Below are 21,782 nucleotides of genomic sequence, written 5' to 3'. Positions count from 1 at the left end.
CAGGAGGGAATGAAGAAGACTACATCAGAAGATGGGAGGGAACTCAGTGGCTCCCTGGGAAAGGATGAGAGACAATGGGCATAAACTGAAGAACAAGAAAACCCATGCAAACATAAGGAAGTACGTTTTCATTGTGAGTGGTCAAACACCTGAGCAGGTTGCTCAGGGAGGTCATGAATTCTCCATCCTTGGAGATACTCAAAGCTCACCTGGCCTTGGTTTTGGGCAGCTGGCTGAGGGTAGACCTGCCTGGGCAGGAGTTTGGACTGGGTGACCTCTGAGGCCCTGGCAACCAAAGCCACTGAGATGGGTGTGACTAGGGAAGGAATGCTTTCTCCCCAAATAAGCACTCCTGGAAAATATTTATGGTAAGACACAATTCGAAGCCACTAACTGATCCTATACGAAGCAGTGCTCCCGAAGAATAGGTGGCTGTTAGTCAAAAGGTGCGTCGAAAAATTTTTAATTGTTTGATTTCTTCCAGTTTCTCCCTGCGCGTCTCACGAGAAACCCGATGGGGCACAGCAGGAGGCTGCGGGCCGGGAGCCTCCCGCGACGGCCCCGCGGCGCGGTCAGTCCCCTCAGGAGCGGCAGCTCCCTCACGGGGCCGCGGAGCTGCCTGGCGCCCGCGCCCGCGCTCCCGGCCCTCGCCGGGGGAGGCGGCGGCGCCGCCCGCACCCCGCACCCCGCATCCTCCTGCGGGAGCGGGGGCGCGGGGCCGCGGCAGCGCCGGGAGGAGGAAGCGGCGATCTCCTCCCCGCTCTCCTCCGGTCTTCTCCTCTCCTCCTCTCCGCTCACCCCGCTCGTCCCTCCTCCCTGCCGGTGCTGGCGGCGGCTCCTCCTCCCGCGTGTGACCCGGTGCCGCATGTGAGCGAGGAGGAGGGACCGTGCGGCACGGGCTCCGCTGTAGCGGCGGCCGGAGGAGGAGCGGGAGCCGGCGTGCGGTGCCCCCCCCGCAGCCTCAGCGCTGGGCCCCGCCAGCGCTCCCTATGCCCGTGTGGTGCTGCCGCTGCTCCCTGGCCGGCCACTTCAGGTGAGGGGGCGGTGGGGCGGCGCGGGAGCCGGGCCGTGGGGCGGCAGGCGGCGGCGGTGCGGGCAGGACGGGGACGCCGGCGGGGCCGCGGCCTCCGCGGGGCTGCGGCGGCGAGCGAGGCGCTGCCCGGTCCCGCACGGCCCTGCCGGGGAAGGGATGGCGGCGGCGGGGCCCGGGAGGGCTCGCCGTGACCTTGGGCAGCGGCGAGGCGCAGCCGGGCCGGGGGCAGCCCGGGCCCGCTGATGCTCGGTGTTGCTCCGGGGTTCGCGGCGCCGCAGCGCCCGGGATGCCGGCCCGAGCGGCATCGCTCCGCCCGCTTACCTGAACGAAATCCAACAGTCTGGCGGTGGTAAATTCTCTTCTCCAAGTGTCAGCTTGAGACCAAATTCAGATTCCTTTTATATAACGAGTTTTCTGTTAACCGCCCACCACAGACCGACCCACCGTTTCTTTCTTTCCTTTTTTTTTTTTTTTTTTTTTTTTTTCTGAAAGCACGCAGCGTTTTCTAGCATCTTTCAAAACGGCTACCTGGAAAAGGTACCATTTATTTTAATAATCTGCAGAAAATTACGACTGTTTATCAAATTATTATTATTATTATCTTTTTCAAACGGGAGAAAAACTATTCTACATTTTTGCTCTTAATGGGTTTAAAAAAAAATAAAAAAGCAAAACCATGGATGCACATGTTTGTACATGTTTAGAATCTGGGCGATTGACAGAATGTAATCCCCCAGGTTATTTGAGTGACCAGTATAAGACAAATTAGGCACTAGTGTTGGAACTGACTCGTCTTGTGCCCACTTGGCTGTCTGCAGGTCTAGAGCCATAGGTAATTGCACCAAGTCCCTACCACTGCAAAGCTGTCTACTGAGTTTTATCAGTATAAAAACTGCTGGTACTTGGTGGCTTTCAGTGTTGTTCAGAGGTTAGGAAGGTGGTGGCCCCTAACTTCAGATCTTGCTGGGTTCTAGGATGATGTTTTTGCAAAGGAAGAACATGCTGCTGACAACAGTCCTTCCTATGCACTGCATTTTGAGTGCAGGTGTTCCCGTACAAGGAACGAGAAACTGCACATTGTGTGCAGATGTTCTTGTGCAAAATTACCAGTTTGGTAGTTTGTGGTACACTAAGCTACACAGAAGCAACATTTTGATTGTTAAAATATTCTTTTGTAGCTTACAGCATTGTGCATATATCTCTTAAAAGAAGTTTTGAAATGTTTCTTTTGGGTTTATGTTCCATCGAGCACAGCCAGTGTAATAATGACACATTAAAACATGCATGCTCCCCTTAAGGCTATCTTTTGCAAAACATAAGATAATATTGCCTTAGTCAACTTTGAGCAAAGGCTAGCTAATAAAATAGTCTACCTGCTCCTTTCTAGAAGCAGAGGTGAAAAAATCAGTATGATAATTAAATATCCCCTCTCTGACTCCTTGTCTTCATCTAACTCATACTGTTTAGATGTTAGGTGTCTGCAAGAGCTAATGCGCAGCTGTAATCAAACAGTAAACAAGTAATTTGCTTTTTTTTTTTTCTGTTGTACTGCAGAAAATAGTGATACCAAGTACTTTCCAAAATAAATGTAACCTCAGAATAGCTCTGCACCCTTTTTAACAATGCCATTAGAGAGATGTGTTACTGAGTGTGCTACTGCTGTTGTTACTGCATGGCTCTGTCTCCAGTTTACACCAGACTTCCCCATTGAGGAAGGGCTTTTGAAACAGAATCTTGGGTGCTGTGGGGGTTGAGGCAGTACATATTGTACGTGGCTTCTTGAAGGCCCTGCTAATTGGATCAGTATCTTACAGTTTTCCTGTGTAGAAAATTATTGCTGAAACACTAGAATAGCTTTAAGATATACAAAGTCTTAGGAAATAGATAAGACTACTTTTATTTATTATAGATAATTAACCATGTTTATAATGAGAAAATTTTTTAGAATTTTTTTCTAAAAAATACCCCCCTGTTGATAGGGGTATTTTAAATTAAAAGTTAGTTGTCCGTATTTTACAAAAGACTTGACAAAATAACTGCAGTAACAAACTATTTTTGACTCTGTCTTTCTAGCTAGACTGATGGTTTGTGTGCTTCTTCAATGACCTGGAAAGGTTTCTGAAAGGACTCCTAAATAATTAAACAGAAAACATTGTAAGACAAGTCTTTGTATTCTAGAGGCACATCTAGACAGTAAAGAGTTACAAGAGAAACTTAAGTGTATTCTTCAGAGAAAGAGCTGAGAAATCTAGGAAAATGGCTAGTGGTGAAAGCAGTCTGTTGTGCAGAGCCTGACCTGACTACATGGCAATTCCTTCTGTAAAAACTTTGAACAGTGGTAGGATGGGTTATGTCTAGGGCTTAAGTGGGCCACTTCCCAAGGATCCATCCTCACACCACTGCCAACTTTAACCAGCCTCACTTCTCTCTGGATGGAAGTTTGTTGAGGTGAAGTCCTGTGTGCTGCTCAGCCAGCAGGAAGGGATATGAATGCTGCTGTTGTACCTTAGCTGCTCCTTCAGGCTTTGTCTGGCCTTGATGTTAATTGGCTAGGCAGTGTGTATCTCCTCATTTGGTAAGGATAATGAGGAATGAGTTCTACTGTGTGTGGGATCAAAATAATATTTGTGGTTATACTTTGGCTTTGTATAAACTGAGATAAGAAATCTACACTTCTGCAGAGCCATCTGTGCCTTTTTGTTATCCTTCTGTAGACTTGCTAGGAGAAAGTGGACTTTTAAGAAATCTTCTGTTAGAAAAGCTGTGCTGAAGAGTAAAATTGTGTAGATTTAATAAAACATATCTGTTTTGGTCTCGATTTTGCCAGTTTTGTGGCTTTTAAAGTAAAACATCAAAAGCAACTATTTTTTAAGAGATTGTTCTGACAACAGTTCACTGTTTCATTTTAGTTTTCTCCCATCTGTCCTCCTTAATTAGAACTTACAGCGGCACTGAAACCGAAGGACAGCTTTTGAATTCCTTTGTTCAGTACTTTGGTGACAGCCTTGGGAGGAAGATTAAAAGAATGCCTTTAATTGAAGAAACTGTTCTGCCTGGGGACTCCCTTCTTACCCTGCCTGTAGTAATAATAGGTGAGGTTTTTTTCACTGTTTTAAAGATTCACCGTCACTGCCATTGCCTTTATAGACCTGCTGCATGAAATAATTTATCATTAAATAATTAATGCTTAAGACCCTTACAGTGAAGATGTTTATTAGAGTGATACAGTTATAATTAACAACAGTAGTATTATATTATATTTTATATTATATTATATTATATTATATTATATTATATTATATTATATTATATTACTTGTTGGACTATATTTGAATTTAATTTGTGCTTTGAAAAAATGAGCTGTGTTATTTGGCAGCAGATATGGGTGTATTAAAGGAAGAACTGTATTGATTCTGATGTTGATAACATAGGTTTTGATTAATGTGATATGTCTTTTTCTGTATGCATGGAGGTTGTCCATGGTACACCAGTAGGAGTCTGTGGGGTCATGTGGGAGAGTGAAAAGCATAATGTAAAGTGTGTGGTGTATATTTGGTTAGGTGCTAACCTCTCATTAATTGTCTTTTTCTCTTTGCATCCATCACTAATGTCTAAATATTCTACCATCCTTTCCAAAATTAATCCAACTCAATTTGGCTAGTTTAAAATAATAAATTGTAGTCTTGATTGAACACTTAAGGGCTTGTACATGTAAAATGATAGGATAATAGAGGGAGGAGGCTCCATATGTACACAACTTAATTGAGAGTGCCAGCCTAATGTGTATTGGGCCAAGGTTTTTCGACAACAGCTGGTCACCAGCTCAATATTGCCGTGACTTCATGAGGGGATAAAGAAAGGCTTGAAGTAAAGAAGGTTTTCAATAATCTAGTCCAAAGCTGTTGGGACAAGCAGAGATTTTGGAGATTGATATTGCAACATAATTGTGTTCACACTAAGTCGCCTCAACTTTGAAAGACTGGTGTTTGTACAGTGCCTGTTCTCAAAGCTCGCTTTATGATAGTTTAAAATAGTTCTCATGTAGCAGACTCACATGTATGTGACAGACACGAATCACTTGATGAGTTCTGCATCACAGTAGAAGAGAACATGTCCTGGCATTTTGTCAGCCTTAGTGTAGTTTTGTCATATGGTTTATGACTCAGTTTCCACTGTTTAGTTTTGCAAATATGTGTTATGCAAATACCTGTGCTCAATACTTATTTTGTCTAGTGCACCTTTCTAGGTGCTGACACCAAACACAGCTGCCTTGACCACTTCTCCATCATCCAAATTCTTCTTCACAGATATATTTGAGACCTTGCAAGCTGATCTTCTCCACTGAGAACCTGTTATCACTGAGGAGCCTTCAAAGGGATCTAATATGACTTGATAATATAGTAGAGGAGTATGAAAATAGTTGTCATCCCCCCTGCCCCCCCATATTTAAATACACTCTGTACTGGTTTAATAACTTCTGTGTAGTACCTGTGTTGGGAAGAAACAGATACATTCCATTGAGGTTGAACAATTTCCTGCTGAAACTCTTAAGTTTAGAATGAGTTCTGAGCTAAACATTTTCATCTTCTGCTCTAGTTTTGATCATTACTATGTAGAATGTTGTTACTTCTCATCCAAATAACAAGATTATGATACTTGAGGTTGAATATTTGCTTTGAATTTAGACACGTAATGTAAAGGTGAGTGTACTATAGTTTGCTGTGGATCAAAATAAGATTTTGCTGATATTCAAATTTCTAACCACTTCTTAAGTGAGCAGGGCCATGGCGTTTTTGATTATATTGATTGTACAGCTAAAGTTTGTGTAATAGTACTATCTCGTAATTGCAATCAGAGGTCTTATTTGGGGCAGTGTGTGTAAATAAAGAACAAAACCCTTGGGTATTAATTTGTCAGTTCAAAAAGATTTTTTTTCTCTTTTTCCCAAGAATTTCCTGAGAAAAATCATAGCAAGTCTAATTGCAGACCTTGCAGCTGAACCTTCATCCTGTGTGTTCTGGACAGCATATCCTCAAGAGATTTCCTTTCCCTTGGATTCAGTCTGCTTAAAGAATAGGAACTGGGTTTGAATCAGCTCTTTGGATGGTCCCAGAAAAGTTCAGGGAGCTCAGTGACAGTAATTCACCTTAACATCACAGAATCACAGAATCACTAGGTTGGAAGAGGCATTAAAGATCATCGAGTCCACTCCATGCCCCAACACCTCAACTAGATCATGGCACTGAGTGCCACATCCAGTCTTTTTTTAAACACGTCCAGGGATGGTGACTCCACCACTTCCCCAGGCAAACCATTCCAGTACTTTATCACTATTTCAGTAAAAACCTTTTTCCTAATATCCATCCTCTATTTCCCTTGGTGCAGCTTAACACTGTCCTGTTGTTCTGTCAGTTGGTGCCTGGAGAAAGAGACCAACCCCCAGCTGTCTACAACCACCCTTCAGGAAGTTGTAGAGAGTGATAAGGTCACCTCTGAGTCTCCTTTTCTCCAGGCTAAACAACCCCAGCTCCCTCAGTCGTTCCTCACAAGGTTTGTGTTCCAAGTCCCTCACCAGCCTCGTTGCCTCCTCTGGATGCACTCAAACATCTCAACGTCTTTCCTAAACTGAGGGGCCCAGAACTGGACACAGCACTCAAGGTGTGGCCTCACCAGTGTGGAGTACAGGGGAAGAATGACCTCCCTGCTCCTGCTGGTCGCACTCTTGCTGATCAAGGCGAGGATGCTGTTGGCCTTCTTGGCCACCTGAGCATACTGCTGGACTTCACTTCAACAAATTTCCATTCAGAGAAGTGAGGCTGGTTAAAGTTGGCAGTGGTGTGAGGATGGATCCTTGTGAAGTGATCCCTTTAAACCCTAGACATAACCCATCCATCCCATCCTCAGTAATCTCCTTGGCCCTTTCCAGTCTTTGTTTGGGCAACATTTGTTTTCCATTTAATTCTTTTAGCCTTATCCAGTAGGGAATGATCTTTAGTATGTCATCCTTGGCTATGGCACACATTTTTCTCTTTCCATTGTGGATGAGCTTTGTTTCCCATCAGGAAAATAAAGCTAGTCGTGCAATTGTAAAAGGATAAAAAATTCTTTACTGCATTCAAGTTAGAATTTTATGAACAGTTAAGAATTTACTCAGCCAGGGAAATGCTTGTAAACTGCTGGTATGATTAAAGTGTTTCCATAATTACATTTGATTTTGTTACAGATAGTTTCTCTGTGTTACTACAGTTCTCTCTCACATATATCTCATGGCAAATGGATGACAGGAGGGGCGTGCATCTTTAAGCTTTAAATTCCTGGACTGAAGCATATCCTGCTATCTTATGTTGATCTGTTTGTGGGAGAGCAGAACAGTGTGAGAGTAAGGAAGAACTTTTTTGCTGTCTTGACATGCTTTAGATGATCTTCTTGTAGCCTATGGCTGTGACCAGTCTATGTGCACAGCATTGTAATAAAGTATGGGATGTTCTGCCACTGGTGAGTATAGCCTGGTGAAAGAAGAGAAAGAGATCCAATGTATGAAGAGACAGGGAGTGAACAGGGCCTCGATGAAGTAATGAGGGATTTAGGACTGAGGAATCAGAAAAGGGAGAAGAGACAGGCATTGGAGAAGTGGGATTGTTAACAGGTGATGAAGATAGTGTGTGCAAAGGAGATGGGGTAAAGTAAATGACTTGTGAACTCTTGACATCAAGAGATGAAATGGTTAGAAGTAAGAGCAAACATCCAACAATGCCTGCTTTATTAAAGTACGAATAAATTAGTAACTTTAAACCAGAATTTGCATAGAGTGTGCTAAATACCATGTGTGCAAACAAAAACAAGTACTGACAAGTGTCTCATTCAGAGAACACTGTGCTTTTCATTCAGTTAATGAGTAAGAGGAGCTGTAGAAATAACAATACATAGCCACATATTAAAATTCTGTGTCATAGTACATACTTTCCTGATTTAGTTTTCCGTAACTTTTGATATCTGACTTTGCAACATGAATGTTACTTCTGGTTTTGCATGTGATAAGTATGGTCCCCCACTTTGTTTAATACTTGTCAAATAAATAGAAATGTTTACCTTATGGTAATGTTTTGGTGCCATCTATCTTATACCTTTAATAACATTTTAAAAATAACTGTCTATTAAAATTGCAGCAATACACATATACAAATTGAAAATGCTACAAAGCTCGTAAAAGTGTTTGACTTGATATTCTTCCTGAACAATGAATGAAGTCTTACATGAGTTTCCTGTACTATACCACTTACCTGCGGGAAGTCTGTGTTCACTTAGCTTTTATGTTGCTGTTTTGCTGTGTCTGTAACTTCTCATCTGACTTTCAGTCTTAAGCTTTCTGCTTGTCACTTTCTTCCTTTTATTTTATGGACAGACCTGAAGAGCTTACGGCCCAGATTTTCTGTCTGCTCTGTGCCAGTGAGAATACAAAGTTGTAAGATGTCAATAATATTCAGCTATCACTGTGACTGACAGGCAGACCATTATCTGTCAGGCCATTTTCACACAAGAATAGTGAATTTGATATACTAAATTTGGGAACTTCTTTATATTCATTTTGCTTCCTGGTGTAAAACTCACACATTTGTTTCTCTTTAACTGAAAAAAAAATTGCTCTGTTAATTTGGAGGATGGTCCTATAAAAAGCTCTATTTTACTGCAAAATCTATAAGCTGCTCTGAATCAAGATAGTCTGGCACTATACTATGTATTATTTTGTTGCTGTATATTTAGTGATTAGCAAACTGTAGATTATAAACATTTTTACTAAAGCAATGAATTTTTTCATTAATAGGAAATGGACCTTCAGGGATTTGCCTTTCTTATCTGCTCTCTGGATACAGGCCATATTTGTCTCCTGAAGCTATACACCCAAACCCCATCCTACATACAAAATTAGAAGAAGCTCGACATCTTTCCATTGTTGATCAAGTAAGCTTTGGTTGCCATCTTGTCTAGCTCTTTTCTACTGCGAGCATTAGTGCATTAATAAGTTATTTTGTTATCTGTTAATTTAAATAGAATCAACTCATGACCCTCAGATCCAAACCTGGGCTGTGTAGTGTTGCTTGTGGTTCTTGAAGGCTTTAAGTTTGTGTTGTTTTTAGGTTTTTCAGTCTGCTCTTTGTTGTATTCTTACTACTTGCCAGGAGCATCTAAAACATGACTTGGTCAGTGGCTGGTGCAGGAATTCCAGTTGTCATTGTCTTAGGAGGTTTGGGCACTATCACCAAGGAACCCATGCTACGAACATACATAAAGTATATGTAGTTCAAGTTAAAATATTCTTAAATATTACAGTGCTTTCTAAGATTTCATTTTTAGTTATATGGGGGACATATAGCCTCTATAAACACAATTGATTTTTCTTTTTGGAACGGTGTGCATCCTTCAGTGTTTGTGTTGTACTGAAAGTTGCTCTTGTGCTGTAGTTGTTACCTATATATACATCCAATTTTTCTGTCTGATTTGATTAGTTAAATCTCCTCCAGCATTTTTCTTTCCACTTGTCTGTTGGTTTGCCATGTTAACACTGTTTTCCACGCATCTCACTGTACTCCTCATGGATTACTGACAACGCTATCACTGTATTGCCTTTGTGACTAATTTATTTGAAATACAAACATGGATTTATGTTTGTAGGGGGTAATCAGGGGTTTGTTTGGTTTTGAATTTTGGAGGGTGTTTTTGTTTCAGTGCTATGCTATTTGCATGTAATGTTTACCCTAGTTTTCAAGGTCTTTTTCTTTTGCAGGAGTGTAAATTGCCTAAGTTTTGGCTTGAGATGTTTCATGTTCTTCATCTTCTCCCAGCCCTCTGATATTTTGCCTAATTAGGGAGCTAAGCTTGCTACTGACTTTGACAGCAAAAATTGGTCTTATGTCCAGTTCTTCCTTCAAATCTCTATTTTCTCTTCAAATATTTGCTATTGCATATTTTTTGCAATTATTGCAATTTTTAGAACAAGACTGGTTAATAGATGCTGAAATGTGAACATTTTACAAAGTTCTAGAAATTTTTCTCAACATTAACTGCTGAGTAAAATCATCCTAGTTTCTTTTTAAAAAATAATGCTTATATGATCTCTATTATTTTAAGATACAATACAGTTAGTGTTGGAACTAGCTAAGAGCTGTCAAAAGAACATTTTCTACTTGATGTTAAAAACAATGTTTTTGGATTCCAACTTTGCTTTATCAAAATGGAGCTCCTAGAAATATTAGCAGTCCTTTGTTAAAAGCAGTCTGCTGTCTATAAATATAGATATTACTAAGTTGCTCTGATCTCTGACTATTTTTCCCCGTATTTCTTGTTCTACAATGAATATCAAATACTGACTTGCCCCAGAATTACTGTAATTAACATGTAATTTTTAAATGAGTGAGATGTATTATTCAGAGTTACAAAGAACTGAATCATAGCAGTTATTTCTGAAAAGTGTTTTGATTGAATCTCTACATTAAATACCTTTACCTAAAATGCAGCTTGAATTAATTGTGTTTTCTGTTGCAATTCAACTTCTGTACATCAGGATAGCATGATGAACATTAAAAGTTGCACAAACATTTTTCAAAATTTGTCATCCTTCAGGATCTGGAGTACTTGTCAGAAGGCCTGGAAGGACGCTCCTCAAACCCAGTTGCGGTGCTTTTTGATACTTTGCTTCACCCTGATGCTGACTTTGGCTATGACTACCCGCCCGTTCTGCACTGGAAGTTGGAACAACATAATTATATTCCCCACATAGTGCTTGGAAAAGGACCACCTGGTGGGGCTTGGCATGTGAGTAAAAATTTCATCTCGCTCCTAGGATAACTTGATAACTCTGTGTTTTGGGATTTTTATTACTGCCTTACTCTAGGGCTGTTTCAGATGACAGTGCCAGTTGCAGTTTCAACTGCTCATTACCAAAACCCGGGTGGGGGATATGAGAAAGGAAGGAAGAAGTTGCCCTTTACTTGGGTGTTTGTGACCATGAGTGCTGTCTTATACTGCTAGGTTTTTTGTTTTATTATAAATTAGATATAATTTAATGAATTATAATGAAGAGTATTTTCTATAACTTTTTTTTTTTCCTTGTCTGCATTGTTTCCAGGTGCTTTCATATAAAATCTTAAATCTTGGTGTCTTTATATAATGCTGCTTTCACATGTTTTTCTTCCTCTTTTGTATTTTAAATAACTTGCTTTTAGTTTCCCTTTCACAGCCTCTCTCTTTGCCTTCTTTATTAGCTCATGTGGCTGCTTATTATCTAAGTGTAACACAGAAATAGTTCTTCAGTTCTTCATGTAATGTCCTGGTTTTATGTTGTGTTCTGGTATTTTCTTGCTCTAAATAAGTACGATAAGAAGAACTTCACTGGTTCTTACATGAATTTGAAATGTGTCTGATTGTACATCTTCATGTTTTCTCCATAGTCCATGGAGGGCTCTATGTTAACCATCAGTTTTGGAGACTGGATGGAATTGCCTGGCCTCAGCTTTAAGGAGTGGGCAGCCAGCAAACGCAGGTAAAGATACTGCAGAATCTATATGGGAATCCTAGTGGCTATAAAAGTCCAGATAACTGGAAAATATTCAGACTTCACTGTTCACAGGAGGGCTTCTTGTTTAGTTTTTTTTTATTGTCTGATGGCGCTGGAAATTCTTCCGCCGTGTGTATTCTGATGGAAAAACTGGACAATGGTCAGGCAGAATAATTGCTCGTGGGTGCACCGAAAGCAAACTTAGAGGCAGCAATGTGTTCCGGCAGCAATGTGTTCCAGCAGCATTCCAGAAAGAGGCACTTACTGAAAGCAGTTCTCATCAGAGGTGAGGGAAGACTGGGGAAGGAGTTTCAAATCCACTGGAGGAAGTATTGCAAGTTCCTCTTTCAATACTCATGCAGCTGAAGTTGCTGCGCACACCATCTTTCTTGCCATTCAGGAAGTTATATATTTCAGCATTTGCTTTTACAGGCAAAGCTGCAGCATCTGAAATCTATGAATTTTAATTTTAAGAGAATAATTCAGGATTTCAGGGTTACTTTTCAGGGTTACTTTGTAGCAATAAGTTTCTTGAAAAAACTTGAGCAGTTACTCTTGTGCAAGCTCACTGGTTTTACTTCAGTTCATAAAGGTCTGTGTCCGCAGAGGAGTCTAGGAACACTCTACCTGAGCTTTTTCTAATTTTTTTTTTTTTTTTTTTTTTTTTTTTTTTTACTTTGTTCTATCAAAATTAAAGGAAGCTGGGTTTGTACCATGTATGGGAAAGAAGAAGTAGAGTTGGTTGAGGATATCTCTTTAAGGGCAGACTATTACTCATTTCAGGACAACCCTTGCAGTGAGGGAACTGTAGCTTTGTTCTTTAATCCCTTTCTTAGATAAGCACAGCAATCTTGCCTCCTTATTAACTGAAATCCCATAAGCTGCTTATTATCTGAAGCTATGTATTATAGTTTTCAACAATGCTAAAACCAGAAGTGCTGACCTGTTATACTACAATTAAAAAAGCTTATTTAAAAAGATTGATGATAATGTAAAATTCTAGTTATGTAGAATAGTTTCCTAAGTTTCCTTGGAAGAGGTGTCTCACTGTCACATTATTCTCTTCCAATAAATATCTCATGAGGATTTTCAGAGTAGTAACCTGAGCATTTAAAAGAACGTATGCTATTATCTTGTTAGTCTAAGAAAATGAGTAGATTACTTGTAAATATGATTTTAAGTGCAATTTATTGGCAATCCTGTTGTTCACTGGAGTTTGTCTTCTTCCTAGAGCTTACTTCTAAAGAAGCAGCAAAATTCATGCAACTGTTCCAAATAATTACACTGTCAGCTATTTTTCGTATAAATGAGACTGCAATAATAACGAGAAAAGCGCAGATGTAATAGCAGGGTTGCAGTGCAAAAATGTTTTTTATTGAACACTTGAACCTCACAATCCTGTTTACATAGTTGCATTAACACTGTGTCATGTTTGCTTTTCTCATTCATGTGACAAGGAACTACTTCATTTGATACTTTGTGAACTTAACCCAAGGGAGAGCTCTTTTGTGAAGTATAATGAATGCTTGGTTCCAGTAATATATTGGACCTAGAGTTTCAAAATTAGCACTTAACATTAAACTATGACATTTAATTAATTAGTTCGTATGTAAACTGGGTACAAGTTTAGCCAATACTGTGTTGTTGATAGTTGTGATGCTAAACTTTGTAAAACATTTCCATATTGAGCTGCTGTGATACTCCAGAGCTTTGTTACACCTAATTTGTTAATCACCATAGCAATTTACATTGTATAAAGACTTAAAAGTATATTAAAAAAAGTTAGCCAGTCTTGTGTGTCAGGAAACAAGAAAACTAATAAATCAAATGCCTTTAAAGATGCTGAAGTCAGAGTCATTTACACTGAAAGGATTCAGTCCTCATAAATTTAACCTGTCATGTCATATATGTCATATATGATATTCAAATTACCAATAAGATCTATTTATTAACTGGAACCATTCAATTTTCTTTCAGAAATATAAAGAGTGATCGAGTAATGCCAGAGGAAATAGCTTGTTATTATAAACACTATGTTAAAGTCATGGGCCTCCAAAAGAATTTCAGAGACAATGTTTACATAACTTCAGTGTCCAGGCTTTACCGAGAAAAGGATGATGAAGGTAGAAGTCACCAAAATGAAGATATTTCAACACAGCATTTGGAAATGAAAGATGGACAGAAATCACTTATTAAGAGAAACTGGGAAGTCAGAGGTTATCAGAGAGCAGCAGATGGTTCTCATGTGCCCTTCTGCCTCTTTGCTGAGAATGTGGCTCTTGCAACTGGAACCTTTGATTCTCCTGGCCGACTGCAAGTTGAAGGAGAAGACTTTCCTTTTGTCCTCCACTCCATGTCTGACTTTGGAGCTGCAATCAGCAAAGGAAAGTTACGTGGGAAAGCAGACCCTGTGTTGATTGTGGGTGCTGGACTAACAGCAGCTGATGCAGTACTGTGTGCCTATAACAATAACATCCCAGTAGTCCATGTGTTTCGTAGAAGAGTTACCGATACAAGCCTCATTTTCAAACAGTTACCTAAAAAGCTTTACCCTGAATACCATAAGGTCTATCATATGATGTGTACTCAGTCTCACACCATGGACTCTAATCAACATTCTGCTTACACTAGTTTCCCTGAGCACAATGTACTTTCCTTCAAGCCTGAAATGAAATGTGTTCTTCAGAGTGCCTCCGGACTGAAGAAAATTTTGAAGTTTTCTGTAGCCTTAGTTCTGATAGGTTCTCACCCAAATCTTTTCTTTTTAAAGGACCAAGGCCACAGCATAGGTCATCACTCAAATCAGCCCATCTCATGCAAGGGCAATCCTATAGAGATTGATCCATACACTTACGAATGCACTAAAGAAGCCAACCTCTTTGCTTTAGGGCCTCTGGTGGGAGACAACTTTGTACGGTTTTTGAAAGGAGGTGCACTGGGCATTGCACGATGCTTGGCAATAAGACAAAAGAAGAAACATGAATTGATTGAAAGTGGGGATGGAGGAGGTGATGGGGTACCATAAACAAGACATTAGAACTCTAATATCCAGGATTACAGATGTAGTCTTAACAGAAAACTTACTGGCAGCAAAAGTTGATAGCAGTCACATTTCTGTTGTGTACAAGTAACCTGCGCTTGTATTGCTTGGTAAAGGATGCTGATATTACAATACTTCACTCTTTAAAAATACAAAAAATTGATCTGCTATTTCAACTGATGTCAACTGGAATTGCTTCCAGATAAACAGAAAATGAGACTAACTTATCTTGGCCTGCCTGTCTGTCATCTCTTGCTCAACTACAAGAGCAGACTTTGTCTGTGAAAGGCAATGCCTACCAGAGTGGCTTTACATTTTAGTGTCAAATGTGACAAAAATAATCTTACCATTAAATTGAAATAACTTCTAAAAGCAGAAAGCTAGTTTAGTACAAAGTGGTTCTTTGTCCCAAAGCAAATTTGGAGCCTTCTGCTTGAAACAAGGATTTTATATGCCACAGTAATACTTGGAATGAGCACTTAGTAAAATGATTTCTACTATAAGAAGGACTTTTGTAAGCAAGAAGTATTCCTCAGCAGTTTTAAATTATCCTGGTAATTGGAATAAAAGAATCAGCATTCCCATTTAATATTTAACGATTTGACACAATCCATTAATGTTTCTTCACACTATGCCTAGAGTTGGGTGAGTGCACAAAGACTAACATGAGATATTCCCCTACAGTGATATGTACATTTCTGAGAATACTCATTAACATAAACAATAAAGTACTGATGCAAGTGCTCTTATTACAGTGTCAATATCATGAATATCTAGTGTACTACTGAAAAATTAGGTACATGAGAAAATTAAGGGGGTTTTGCTTCCAAGTTCAGGAAGATGGAATGGGACTTGACTGATGAAGGTGGGGTGAGTGATAGATATTCTCATCTCCCATTTGACAAAAAATCGGTTCTTTTTTTTTTTTCTAGAGCAGCATATGATAGTAAAATATTTTAGCCTGCAGTTTTTGAAACTTAAGAAAGGTATATATCTTACAGCCAGCTAAAAAATAAACCAATCTCAAAATAAACATGCAATAGTTCCTTTAAATCTTAAAGCTTCTAATGAAAGACAAAGACTTAACTTGTACCTACCTCTGAATCCAAGTTTCATCTTTCTGCTCCATAATGTAAGACCTAGATTTCATTTGCTGGGTTTTACAGTAGTTAGTTTACCTAAACACACTCATAGGTTAAGTTAGGAAAGTGAACTCCCAGAACTCTTAATAGACAAAAATGATTGGTTTTAACTGGTGTTTTTTTAATAAAATGTTTTAATTCAGGTCCAATGTGATGGAAAATATGTTATTTTTCTGTTTGGGGGTTTTTTTTGTGTTAAAGAATGCTGTGTTAGTTCCAAGCATTCTGTTTCCATGATCAAGAATCTCCATATTAGAACTTCAACAGATTTTAAAAAGGAAGTTAGGCTTTGTGAAACAGTGAGTGGTTTCTGGTTTCCCCACTATCTTAACTTTCATAAGTAGTTCATAAATAGCTATATTCAATACATGCCTGTTTTCTGTGCCTACCAAATTACAGGGTTCTGTGGCTACTGCAGGCCTTTATGCATCTGAGTAAGTTACTCGGACTTCGGACATAGAAATTGAAAAGGTAAAAGATGCAAGGATGACTTAAAATTACTATTTTCAGTGGAAGTCCAAAATAATTTATGAAATTAAGTTACTACCAATAAAACATTTCACTCTAGAGCCACTTAACAGCATAAACACAAACAAAGGCGCATTTCTATCAATTTCTGCATTGCCCACATGGTTGGCTTTAGCCATGCATTGTCAGTACTAGTTAATGTACCTTTTTATACAGATATTAAGCTGATTTTAAGTCCCCTAAAATCCAGGCTTCTTTTCTTCATATTTTAATTGAGATTCTACAATTTGCCTTCTCTGGCAGAAACTGTGTATATAGAAACCAATTCTAAACCTGTGATACCTAATAATTTTAACTGTTGTAAGTGCTAAATATTTGATTATAGAACTTTATTGCAGTTAAGTTTTTCTGGAATACATCTGCACTGTGATTAAATTCCTGCAGTTTTGTATCAATATAAATGTCCAAATACAACATATGGCATGTTACTGCTTTTTCATTTGTCACAGGAGACATTTGAAATGCCAGCCAAAAAAAAAAAAAAAAAAAAAAAAAATTACTTAGCAGTTATTTTGCAAAAAGCGGAAAAAACCTTCAGCCTCTTTTCTAGCCTCAGCTGCTGCAGCTACTCACAAGCTGTGTGTTGTAATGACAATTTTGTAGCAGAGATCTTTGACCTATTATTACACAAATATCTTTCACTGCAATCTTGCAGCACCTTGAGGTTTAACTGGTTTTTTTGGGACGGGTTTTGTTTGTTTGTTTGTTTTGGGTTTTTTTTGGGGTTGTTTGTTTGTTTGTTTGTTTGTTTTTGTTTGGTTGGTTTTTCATCTGTCTTGCCAGTATTTTTGAGATAAAAAGTTGCATGTGAGACCCCCTAGCTGGACAGAGAAATCTCAGTGGTCATGTTCATTAAGCCAGTATAAAAATACTTTTTTCCTTTTTTCAACCAAAGCTTTGCTAAAAGATCTAGGAATTGTCTTCTAGGAATTGCTAGATTTAGAGTAGCTAGACTTCTTCATTTTCTAGGAATTACTAGATTTAGAGTTGTAGCTAGACTTTTTCATTTTCATCTTTTTGATTCTGAGAGAAATTTGTTTCTCTCCTCTTTAGTATTTTGAGGAACTAGGTGATAGAAGAGTTTGGGCTTTGCCTACAGCATTACATTTATTGTGTTCGATGTTGACACTGAATAGTTCTCTTTTGGGGAAACACCTTGTTTCTCAGATTAAAACAAAACTCAAGCATTTGAATTTCCTGTGTAATATAATAATTTGCAGAAGGGAGACTCTTTCAGCTCTTCTTTCAGTGTGAGGGATAATCTTTTAAACACTGTGGATTTTAAAAGGATACTTAAGATTTATCATGAAAATGCAGACAGGAAGAACATAATTTTTAGCTGAAGTAAGTTAATTTGGATTTACAGAATTCGTAAAGCTGTGTTAACCCATACTGTGGATTTTCTAACAGGCTAGTGGAAAAACAGCTTTTACATTTGGATTTGGTTCTTAATGCTGTGAATATGTCTCCTAATTAAATTATTGCTAAGAGTATTTCAAGTAGTATCCAGATGCTGAACTGGGAGTAAGATTTCTCCTACTAGATTTTCCTAACAATCTGCCTGTTTCCAGTGCCTCTTCTGACTGAATTGTACTTAAAAGTTTTTCCACAAAGGAGTAAGCCTAACTTTCACCCAAGTGAGTAAACATAAGAATCCTTCCTGCAAGCAATCCAGAGAGAGTGATGACAACACTACAGGTTTCTTCTCTCTTAGGAAAGTGCTTTGTCTTGGACTAACAGCCTGGGCTTGCCAGTGACTGCTTGAAAAGAGTATGGCTCCCAGAAACAGTGGTTACACAGAGAAAGGGACATCAAATTGCATCCCACAGTTCCAGGTCCCTAGTCCTCTTGGTGGAGTCTTCTTGTATTTTACTTCTGGCCTGGTGGATGTAGGCAACTTTTTTTTTAATAATTTCATAGAGTGATGTTTGCATAATGAAAAATACTAATTTTGTAGGAGGAGGTGGCCGTAACTTCTTTGACAACTTAAGAACTGAAAAGAAGGCTAGAGCCAGAAATCCAGAGTTATTTACTCAAAGCTGGAAGGAATCACACTAAAACTTCAACTTTAAGACAGGCCTCACCTGCATACCCAGTTGAAAGAAAAGGTGATTTTTAGGCCAAATGCTCTTAAAAGAGAATGAAGGGGAGTAAAATTTTCAAACCTGTAGTGAGTCTTTGCTGCTGACAAGGGATGACCAGCGAGGGATGATGGGAGGAAAGGTGTGAAGAACATGTGCAGGCGTACGGGCGCTGACGTGCCTCTGTGCAGCGTCACTAGGCCAGGGTGCCCCATCCTGGGTCGAGATCTGGGTCTGTGACAAGAGCTCTGCATGGCAGCTGTTCATCCAGCACCCTGCTGGGTGTTTGGAACTGGCCATTAACTCAATGCACAGAATGCAACACGTAGGAGAAATGGTCTTTGCTGACTGAGCTGTAGGACTGGATCAGGTGGTTTGCCAAGAGATAAGGCTGTGTTACTCCGCTACTGTATTTTCAACTTCGGAAAAGCAAGCAAGCATCTTCGTGTAACAGCAGGATCTGGGCTGTACAGTGCTCCCAGACATTTCTAAACAGGAAGAGGTAGCACATGTATGCCTTAAAGTCAGCTGATTTTATTATCGTCCATATAGTAATGATTTGAGTAAGTTAGGGGTACAAAAATGCCAGAAGGTTTATACTGTTATATCTTAATTTAGAAAATGCATTAGAACCTTACAATAACAATGTTCTGTCATAATTTTTGGACTCTTATTTTAGGGTGAGAGCTAGACAGGAGCATTCAATGGATGTGAGAGCTTTTTGTACAGATATTTCCCTCATTTCCTGTTGCCCAACCTGAAAGTTTTGTTTTGTTTGAAATAAGTGTAACATTTGATTTTACTTAGCAGAAAGGATGGAAATAGAAGCATCTTTGACAGAAAAAGGAAGGCTTTGGTGACATTAGGAGTACAAACCTGAAGTGAAGAATTATAAACAGCTCTTTTTCTGAAACAGAGTGTATTTTTGAGAATATGGTACACTGGGAGTTTCAGTTCAATTAATTTTTGAAGCTTGAATTACACAGAATTGTGTGGTCAATGAATTTGGTGTAAGGAAAAAGGATTATGTGCAGGGGCATTTCTAGTGTTACTTAGTAGCTACACTGAATCTAAGTGCTGTTTTAAAGATGGTTTTGTCTTTGTAGACACTGGAACATTTCAGCTCAAGCACACTTCGAACTTTAGTTCATATTTTACCTGTCTGCATGTTAGGTCATTTTCTGACTGGTGATTTTGTACTTTCAGGGCGTCATAAACCGACTCTTAAAACCTAGGTGTAATCAGTAGTCACAGGAAGCAACTTGTTCTGGAGACTATGTAACTCTAATTTGCACCTTCCTCCTTCATCTCTTTATTCTGAGATCACTGGCAATGTGTCAATACCAGCCTACAGCCTACAGTGGATGCTTCAATAAACAAAAATTCAGCTTTATGTCCCTCTGTAGACTTATATGCCAGTGTAAAGAAAATTAACAACTAGGTTTGCAATGTATTCACAAAATACTATAGAATCCTGGCATTTTTCGGTTGTTTTTTTAACTAGATATACAAATATTTTTCATCAGTTTGGATGCTAGGACCAGCTGCTATGTGAACAGTGAGCTATTGTTCAAGAACTGATTCTGCTACCTTACATCCCCTTGGCCCAATTTACTGAGTCAACACTCTGACCTTGCCCATTTCTGTTAGACCTTGTATGCTGGTTGTATGCTGGAATTCCAGTTTGAAATTACAATAAAGGACTATATTCATCTACCTATATGTTTGTTCACCCACGATGCACCTGGTCTTGGAGAAACTGTGTAAATATTATTTCTTTGTGTGTGGCAGTGCCTGTTTTCATCTTTCGCTGGAGTATGCTTGCATCATACTTCTTTTGTAAGATGAGCAATGTAAACACGTACAGAACATTTTCTGTAAGCAGCTTGTGAGCAAAGCCTCTCTTTTGATTAGGTAATAAATATTCCTGAGGTTTGCATGCTAGGATTGTTTTCTATTAATGTGTAAAAACATAACAGACTGAAGGCAAAAAATTTAAAATCGTGTCACTTAGAAGTCAGTTATTTTGATTTTGAGAAGTAGGGAATGCAAGTCAAATGAAAGCTCAAACTGCAGAGGAAAAGGCATTCAGAGAGCTGCAGTGTTCAGAATGAGGGAGAAGGTGTTGTTTTGCATGGGTCTGGTGCTGAAACCAATGACTGACAGAGATCCAGTACAAACCTGCAGCAGAGCAGTAGGGGCAGAGTGCTAAAGCAAGTGGTAGAGAGAGTTGCTAGTTAGGGATATCTGATAGTGTGTAGCATTTTTGTAACTATCTCACAGCGATCAAAGATTGCAAGAGGAAGAGGGAGGAAAAATGATAAGTCAGAGGACTAATTTTTTTGGCACACTGGGCTTGAATCCTAAGGAGATACCAGAACAACCTGAACACAAATGGAATTTGAAAATCAAGCAAAAAATCAATTTGTGAATTTGTGACTCAAACCAGATGTGGTCAAATGTGACAGGATTGAGTCCAGAAATGGAAAAGAGCAAGAGAAGAGGGTGCAAGACTCTCTCCAGTTTTATGGGAGAGGGAAAGACAGGAAAAAATACAGAATGAGAAATCATTTGTGTAACATGGACTGGAACAAGACAGGTGAGTGGGTTAGAGGTAGGTCTACAGTAGAAGCTTCAGTACTGTCTCAGTTAGGAATTAGCTAATTCTGGAATCAAATGATCCTAATTATGGAATAGAGCATATCACAAATCAGGAATGAAGGCAAGGAAGGGACTTGGCATTTCAGAGGAAGTTGATGGGGAGGTGGCTGGATGGAGGAACTCAAGCTGACTGCAAACACACTTTCTGCATGTAGCAACTGGTGCCATGACAAAGGAGAGGCCAGCCCTGATGCACAACCGCCACCATTCTGGGAGAAGATGGGGGACTAAGGGTAGTAGGAAAAAGGACAGGCTTAGAGGTGTGAATGGACAGAAATAACAATCACACTTCAAAGTGAGAATATCGTGTTAGTCTTCTCAAAAAAACCCCAAACTGTGGCTTCCCCAGCTGATGTAGAGAATGGGAAGTCAGCTGAAATTGGTGTGAGTTAAACTGAAAATTAAACATATTTTCATGCAGGGGTACAGCACCTATACATGGTTTTAGTAGTATGTGGAGTAATTCAATCTGCTTTAAACTGTTTTCATCAGCTAAGCTGCTGAATGCAAGACTGTATGTGAAGAACCTTGCTAATAAAAAGTATATTTACTTTATAGATTGTGTGTATCTCCTTCCTGTAAGCAGTGTGAACCAAGGTAACAAATGGTTACAAAAAAAAGCATCCCAAACAAACTCTCAAACTGTGTTACACATAAAAAATGCAAGAAAAAAGATCTGAAGTTTCTGCTTAGATGTATTCTTAAGGTGAAGAGCACAATTTTGTCAAAAAGGTGGGTATACTTG

General features: G+C 39.3%; 1 protein-coding gene across 1 annotated transcript; it reads left to right on the top strand.

Annotated features, from left to right (window-relative positions):
- The first annotated feature begins 897 nt into the window (after positions 1-897).
- On the top strand, positions 898-21,592 carry OSGIN2 (oxidative stress induced growth inhibitor family member 2). Its single transcript, XM_040070416.1, has 6 exons — positions 898-1,033; positions 3,971-4,125; positions 8,856-8,992; positions 10,652-10,843; positions 11,479-11,570; positions 13,563-21,592. Exons 1-6 carry the CDS (start codon positions 990-992, stop codon positions 14,608-14,610), a joined length of 1,668 nt encoding a protein of 555 aa, XP_039926350.1. The 5' UTR covers positions 898-989; the 3' UTR covers positions 14,611-21,592.
- The last annotated feature ends 190 nt before the right edge of the window (positions 21,593-21,782 follow it).

The sequence above is a fragment of the Hirundo rustica genome, chromosome 1, assembly GCF_015227805.2.
Source record: "Hirundo rustica isolate bHirRus1 chromosome 1, bHirRus1.pri.v3, whole genome shotgun sequence".
Lineage (NCBI taxonomy): Eukaryota > Metazoa > Chordata > Aves > Passeriformes > Hirundinidae > Hirundo > Hirundo rustica.
This window is presented reverse-complemented; position numbering and strand designations above follow the sequence as displayed.